Raw genomic sequence first — 7,603 nt, 5'->3', positions numbered from 1 at the left:
TATTGAGGAATGAGATTGCTCCCTTTTTGTTTCACTAGAGGCCATGGGTGTGTCCTCTCCCTCTATTGCCTGTTCACACCATCCCTCCTTTTTCTTTTCTTTTTTTTTTTTTGGTTGTTGTTGTTGTTGTTGTTGTTGACAAGGTCTTGCTGTGTCACTCAGGCTGGAGTGCTGCGGTACAGTCAAAGCTCACTGTAACTTTGAACTTCTAGGTTCCAGCGATCCTTCCGCCTCAGCCTCCCAAGTAGTTGGGAACACAGGCACACGCTACCATGCTCAACTAATTTGTATTTTATTTGTTGTAGAGATGAGGTCTCGCTATGTTGCCCAGGTGGTCTGGAGCTCCTGGGCTCAAGCGATCCTCCTGCCTCAGCCTCCCAAAGTGCGGAGATTACAGGCATGAGCCACCGCGCCCCGCCTTTGTTTTTTGTTAAGTTGGTTTGCAGAGGTTGTTTGTTCCTCTGGGCTGCCGTATTTTCCTTGGCTACCTGGAGGGCAGGTGTTCTCTCCTGGTATGTCCTGTCAGTGCCCTGCCCACTCTGGGAGGGACTGTCACAGATTCATGGCAGGCATGAGAGACAGAATCTCCTCGTGCTGGGGACAAGCAAGGGAGCTGATGGCCAGAGCAGCCCAGCGTCGGGGCATCCCCACCAGGTCCCCACCCCGCCCCTGCTGGGCCAGGCCGGAGGGCTCGGGCTGCGGGTCCCTCCTCATGTGTTCTTGGCCCCACTGACCCCCAACCCAGGAGCAAGTGACAGCAGCTGTGGCCCACGCGGTGGAACAGCAGATGCAGAAGCTTCTAGAGGAGACCCAACTAGACATGAACGAGTTTGACAACCTGCTACAGCCCATCATCGACACGTGCACCAAGGACGCCATCTCGGTGAGGGGCCGGGGCTTCCCAGAGTGCAGCTTCCCCCTGGTCCTGCCCTGAGGCAGGACCTGCCGCAGCCAGTCTGGGCTAAGGGCTGTTACGATAGGTACCTTTCCCTCCCGCCGTGAGCACCCTGCTCACTTGTCATCGGCTCGATTGTTGCAGGCCGGGAAGAACTGGATGTTCAGCAATGCCAAGTCCCCGCCGCACTGTGAGCTGATGGCCGGCCACCTCCGGAACCGCATCACGGCTGACGGGGCGCACTTTGAGCTGCGGCTGCACCTCATCTACCTGATCAACGACGTGCTGCACCACTGGTGAGCACCACTGCCCCGTGCCCAAAGTGCCGCTTCCTTGCGCTCCTCCTCAACCCCTCCTGGGTGGCCGCTTGCTCCAATCAGTAGCTTGGCTTGGCCTGTCCCAAGACTAGGGGGCACTTGTCCAGGGAGCCCGGGCCGAGTGGTCTCTGTGAGCCGCCAGGCTTCTGTCTGCAGGACTGCAGGGTCTAGGCATCCTGTGCACCTTCGCTGCATGCCCTGTCCTCTCCCCTAGACCCCAGCCTCACCTGTCACATTGCTGCCTCCTCGGGGCCACTGTCCCCTGCACTCCTTGCTCTCCTGGGGCAGCTTCTTGGTGTCTCCTTATTGCCTTCTCGGCCACGGCCTCCTTGGCCTCTGTGTCTGTCTCCGGCCCTCATCACTGATTTGCACGTGTGCACACGCGTGCACCTGACTCTGCTCAGCCATCGGGACCCTCCTTTGGGGTCCCCTTCTCCAGCCCTGATCCGACTCTCAGACTTCAACAGAGACACCTCTGCCGACCCTCTGTCCCCACCCAGCCCTCACCCCTTCCCACTGTTGCTGTCTCCACCCTCCCCAAGGTTGGTTGAGTATTTCCTTCTACAGGGTCACTGGGGCACTTCTCACAAAAATTAGCAAAAAAAAAAAAAAAACCAATGGAACCCCAGGCCAAAAGCCTGCGCACACAGGAGGAGATAAGCACTGCTACTGAGCCTAGCAGGCAGCAGTCTTGGCCAGGCGCCTCTGCGCCTCTGCGCTGGTCCAAGCTGCCAGCACCCATCTCGCCCCATCTGCCACATGCAGCACTGCCTGAGTCCCTCTTCTGTCCCCACCTCAGTCCCTGTTTCTCTCCTGCTGGGAAGTGAGCTGCGGCTCCGCACCACCTCTGCCCTTCTGCTCCGGCCTCCACTTCTCCCTGCCTTTGAATCAGGGGCGCCTTGCATGGATGCACCGTTTCCTACATTCTCCAGCTACGCGCCTCTCTAGCTCCACTCTGTCCGAAGCCATGTGCTGCTCGTCCGTCCTCCCGGCTGCCCGGCCCAGACCTTTGCTCCCCTGAGCTCCCTGCGGCAAGCTGGGGGTTGAGGGACTTCGAGCTGCTCCCCTCCTGTCCCGCGTCCCTCCGTGGGGGCAACCATCTCCCTGCGCAGCTGCAGGGGCTTCCCAGGCCCGCTACGCACAGTGTCCAGTGCAGCGCTGCCCTGAGAGGACATGGCCCCAGTGCCTCCCCCGACTGGGCCTCCAGTCGCTCTTCTAAAGCGTTCTAGGTGCCCGAAGGACTGAGTACCCTCCCTCCTCCTCCCGAGAGGCCTTGCCTGGGCCGAGGTTTCCTTGTGCATAGCGAGTGACAAGGGCAAGACCCCCACTCCACAGCAGTCCCATCCCGCCCATTGCACACGGGCAGGGGCTTCTGCGGACCCCATGTCCCTTCATCCACAGCGCCACCCAAGAAGGAAGGAGGGAAGGTTATTTCCTCTCAAGGGGACTGGACTGAAAGGCCTTGCTCAGAACGGCCCCAGGCCACATTCTCTCCCTCCCCTGCTTGCTGTTTTTCCGTCTGTCCCCTTCCTCGAGCCCAGGCACCAGCACAGGTCTCGTGGGAGCCCAGCCATTGCCCCGACCGGGTTGGGGACCCGATTCCCGAGAAGGCAGAGGGCGCTGAGGCTGGAGCCGCGATGGTAACGGGCGCGTGGCCGGGTCCCGCCCCAGGGCCCTGACGCGCGGAAAGTCTCTCCCTCACAGCCAGCGCAAGCAGGCCCGGGAGCTGCTGGCCGCCCTGCAGAAAGTCGTGGTGCCCATCTACTGCACCAGCTTCCTGGCCGTGGAGGAAGATAAACAGCAGAAGATCGCCCGGGTACGTGGGCCCTGGGCCGGGGGTTGGGTGAGACCGGGATATGCAGGCCTTCCCGCTCCCCGCTGACCCAGCCTCTCTCCTCGCACCCCCAGCTCCTGCAGCTCTGGGAGAAAAACGGCTACTTTGATGACTCCATCATTCAGCAGCTACAGAGCCCGGCCCTGGGGCTTGGTCAGTACCAGGTGAGTGTCCCTGCCCACCCATGCCTCACCCTGTAGCTGGGGCGGATGCCTCAGGAGGGCTTGGGAGTGTGGGGACAGCAGCTGCCACCCTAGCAGGTTCCGGAAGCCGGAGAGCCCATGTACCCTGCTTGTGCTAGGAGTATCCAGTGGGTGTTGACTGGAGAGTCCCAGGTGACATTCCCAGGCCTTGGGTGTGTCTCCCTGACTTTCCTGGCACACTAGAACCAGGCGGCCTTTCGGAGTCCCTGCATGTGGCCCATTTGCTCTGGTGGTCAGGCATGTTCCTGCGTGATGGAAGCGTGAGGAAGCCCAGACGTGGCTTAGGCTGTGGCAGCCCCTCTTGCTGAGAACCACATGGCGAGTGGGAGGCAGAGCCCGTGAGCGTGTCCCAGAATGTTGATGGGCAGCGTTCTCTGAGCAGCCACACAGCGGCCAGGACACAGCTGTCATTGCTCGTTCCTGTGGTCAGGGAATTGTCAACCACGCTGCAGCGAACATTCTCGTCCCCAGATCTCTGGCCAGATCCCAGCACACACTCTGATTGCCCAGACTGTTGGCTGTTTCACATGACGGTTCCCTGTCCACCTGCCCCAGGTCCCCCAGGCTCTGCTGCTTTCCAGGCGTTTGTCCTCTGGCGCCAGACAGCAAGCCCCAAGGCCATGTACTGAGCAGTGGGTGCTCTTCTCTCTTCCAGGCCACCCTCATCAACGAGTACTCCTCGGTGGTCCAGCCAGTGCAGCTGGCCTTCCAGCAGCAGATCCAGACCCTCAAGACGCAGCACGAGGAGTTCGTCACCAGCCTGGCCCAGCAGCAGCAGCAGCAACAGCAGCAGCAGCAGCAGCTCCAGATGCCGCAGATGGAGGCTGAAGTCAAGGCCACGCCTCCACCGCCTGCCCCGCCCCCGGCCCCAGCACCTGCCCCTGCCATCCCGCCCACCACCCAGCCCGGTATGGGGCTCCCTCAGCCCCCGCCCCCAGGAAGCAGTCCCCAGAGGCTGGGCACTGAGTGTAGTCAGAAAGCAGTTTGCCACCCTCACACACAGCTCTGGTTCCATCGTCCCAGGCCTGCTCCTAGACCCAGGTTTTCATCCATTTACAAACATGAGCCCGGTGACATTAGAGTAAAACTCCAACTGTTCCATTCCTGAACAGCAAAAGATCTGTTTCCTGTTCCCAGAGAAGAGAAAAATAGAGGAAAGGTACCCAGATCGCCCATGAGATTGAGGCTGCAGTGAGCCGTATTTACACCACCGCACTCCGGCCTGGGTAACAAAACGAGACCCTGTCTCAAAAAGAAAACGCAGTCTAGGGTCGCTTCTGAAAAAGACACATAAAAAACTGCGGACAATCTGAGCAGAATCTAGTAAAGGATTTTAAAATTACATTCTGATCAAAGAAGATTTGTTCCAGGAACATGAGGGTTGTATAGGATAGAACATAACAGGTTGTGGGAAAATGATCTTTTAATTAGAGATTGTGAGGAAATGGTCTGTTAATTAGATAGAGGAAAAACGTCTAATCAAATTCAGCGTGGACAGAAATTCTTCAGCAAACCAAGAGGGCAGAAGTGAGGCATGTTTCTCGTAAAGCTTTGAAAAGGACAGATGTGTGTCATGTTCAAGGTCGAAACCTCCCCTCTTCCCCGTCCCCTTCCTGGAGGCCGGTAATAGTCATGGTTTTAGTGGGGTCCTGAAGCAGTCATCCATTGGGCGCTAAAAGTCGTAGCCTGGTTTGCTCTGGGGTAGTGTGGAGAGGAGACAGCACTTCCTGCTGCCAGTCCTGCTCTAACAGCCTGTCACTTGGATTTAGATGACAGCAAGCCTCCCATCCAGATGCCCGGCTCTTCAGAGTACGAAGCCCCAGGAGGGGTCCAGGATCCCGCAGCCGCCGGCCCCCGGGGCCCTGGGCCGCACGACCAGATCCCACCGAATAAGCCCCCTTGGTTTGACCAGCCTCACCCCGTGGCTCCTTGGGGCCAGCAGCAGGTATTGATGGAACCTGGGGTGGGAGCACATGGGCACCCTTGGCCTGACGGGGCGGCCTCCCCTGTGCAGTGGGGTGGGCGTTCCCCTGTGCAGTGGGGTGGGCGTTCCCCTGTGCAGTGGGGTGGGCGTTGAGTGGCTCACTGGGAAACACAAGGGATACTCTGTGGCAGAGCTTATGCTGGGTTAGTGACAGCCCTGTCTTCCTGTGGCACTGGGACAGGTGGAGTGACAGGTCTTCATGTCCCTTGCCCGAGCTTTGATGGCTGGGGCTTCTGTGTGGTGTAGATCCCGTTTTCCTGCGGGTGCAGGGGAGTTGAACGCCGCGAGGCATGGCAGGGTGTTCTGTTTCCTGTCCTTCTGAAACAGGGTCAGCCAGCTGAGTGTCAGTGTTTTGTCATCCTGGAAAGAACAAGGTGCTTTTGCAAGGAAAGGAGGTGTCAGAAATGTCAGGCATGTTGCCCCTGGGAGACCTCAGCAGCTTTGCTATGGGTCACATACCCCTGGGCCAAGACAGGGGCCACCTCGTCTGGCACAGCATGGCTGGGAAATGCCCTGGAGCGTGCTGGTTCCACTTAGAGCACTGAGGCACAGCCCCTGGCCTTCCCAGACGCGACTTCCCCCTTGACCATGGGGCTTGGTTGGCTTTGCGGCGTGACCTTTCCAGGTGACTCCCTGTCCACAAGGACAGGTGTAAGGATGGCAAGGAGACTGGCTCTGGACTGAGACTTGGTGGTTGTGGCTTTAAGCCTCCCACCCCCAGCTTCAGGACATGAAATTGAACCTCACTAAAGATTGGACACCCCCATAAAGACAGCTCCCGCCTCCAAGTGCTGGCCGGGAGCCAGATGGTGGTGGCCGTTTTGCAGGTACCCTCTGCGGGGAGAGCAGTTCTTGTCCCTGTTTTGTGGGTGTGGAAGCAGAGGCCCTTAGTGTCTCCAGCCTCAGTCTTTTTGCAGACGGGAGGATTGGGCTCAAGACAATGGGCACGCCTCTCACTGAGGGTCCCCGCTAGGCCAGCAGTGCGTCCTGCAGTCCACACTGAGAAACAGCAGCTTGCCCTGCCTGACTTGGCCACGTGGGGTCTTAACATGTTTAGAAGTAATTTCTCAAGGTAGGAAGATTGCTTGAGGCCAGGAGTTTGGAGTTTGGGACCAGCCTGGGCAACAAAGCAAAACTCCATCTCTACAAAGAATAGAAATAAGCTGGCATGGTGGTGCACCCTTGTAGTCCCAGCTACACAGCGGTCTGAGGCAGGATTGGTTCAGCCAGGACTTCAGGCTTCGTTGAGCTATGGTCATGCCACTGCACTCCAGCCTGGGTGACAGAGTGAGACCCTGTCTCTAAAACAGAAAAACAAGGCTGGGCGTGGTGGCTCACACCTGTAATCCCAGCAGTTTGGGAGGCTGAGGTGGGCAGATCATTTGAGGTCAGGAGTTCAAGACCGGCCTGGCCAACATGGTGAAACCTCGCCTCTGCTAAAGATTAAAAAAATAGCCAGGCATGGTGGCAGGCCTCTGTAACCCCAGCTACTCGAGGGGCTGAGGCAGGAGAATCACCTGAACCCGGGAGGTAGAGCTTGCAGGGAGCCAAGATCACGCCACTGCACTCCAGCCTGTCCAATAGAGCGAGATTGTCTCAAACTAAGAAAAAGAAAAACAGATATTAAACATATTTAATATCTGGCCCTCTGGCTTCTCTTGGAAGCCTGGAGAATGTGGCGGCCTGGACCAGCCTCCCCTTAGTAGGGGCCATCAGCACAGTTACCCAGCTGTGACCCCAGACACGGGCCTTCTCTTTGGCCTCTGCACGCCTCCCCTCCCCAGCCCAAGCTGGAGTTTGCCCTCCTGGCTTTAAGTCTCCAGAGCAGGAGCTGGTGAGGGAAGAGCCTCCTGTCTTCAGTCCACAGGAAGATGCTGGCTTGGGTGGAGGGTCCTCAGAAGCAGACGCTGAGACAAGGATGTGTGTGCCGCAGTGTGTCTGGGAGCTGACCCCAGCAGATGGCTTTTGGGGAGAGGGGGAGTGAGGCAGGGCAGGTGGTGTCAGAGTGAGCCCCACCCCGTGGGTGCCTGGGGTGCTCTGAGAAGCAATATCGTCTGTGCCTCCGCCCCATTGCCCCCAAGGGGCGAGGGAGCTGCGTTTGTCTGGCAGTGGTAGTGGGGAGCACCTCCTGGCGTGCGGGGCCTGTATGCGGGTGCAGCTGGGGTGCAGCAGGCCCCAGCGGCAGAAGCAGCCTCGGGACTGAGATGCAGATGCAGCGGTTGGGGGTCTGGTCCTTTCGCAGCAGCATGTGGTCCGGGTTGAGGGCTGGTGCCCAGCATCGCCGCAGGCATCAGCCTAGGAGGATCCCCGACGTGGCCAGGGCAGCGCCTCCATGGTCTGAGCCAGCGCTGTGATGCTGTGAAGCGCTGG

General features: G+C 58.9%; 1 protein-coding gene across 1 annotated transcript in view; it reads left to right on the top strand.

Annotated features, from left to right (window-relative positions):
- CHERP (calcium homeostasis endoplasmic reticulum protein) overlaps positions 1-7,603 on the top strand; it is a 33,178-nt gene that overhangs the window by 17,394 nt on the left and 8,181 nt on the right. Inside the window, exons 5-10 of the mRNA XM_011990989.1 lie at positions 1,040-1,191; positions 2,917-3,028; positions 3,121-3,210; positions 3,905-4,157; positions 5,019-5,194; positions 5,771-5,858. Of these exons, the coding sequence (XP_011846379.1) occupies positions 1,040-1,191; positions 2,917-3,028; positions 3,121-3,210; positions 3,905-4,157; positions 5,019-5,194; positions 5,771-5,858 (871 nt within the window). The remainder of the gene's footprint in view (positions 1-1,039; positions 1,192-2,916; positions 3,029-3,120; positions 3,211-3,904; positions 4,158-5,018; positions 5,195-5,770; positions 5,859-7,603) is intronic.

This window comes from Mandrillus leucophaeus, unplaced genomic scaffold, assembly GCF_000951045.1.
Source record: "Mandrillus leucophaeus isolate KB7577 unplaced genomic scaffold, Mleu.le_1.0 Scaffold11, whole genome shotgun sequence".
Lineage (NCBI taxonomy): Eukaryota > Metazoa > Chordata > Mammalia > Primates > Cercopithecidae > Mandrillus > Mandrillus leucophaeus.
Note: the sequence above shows the minus strand (reverse complement) of the source record. Positions and strands in the feature narration are given on the sequence as shown.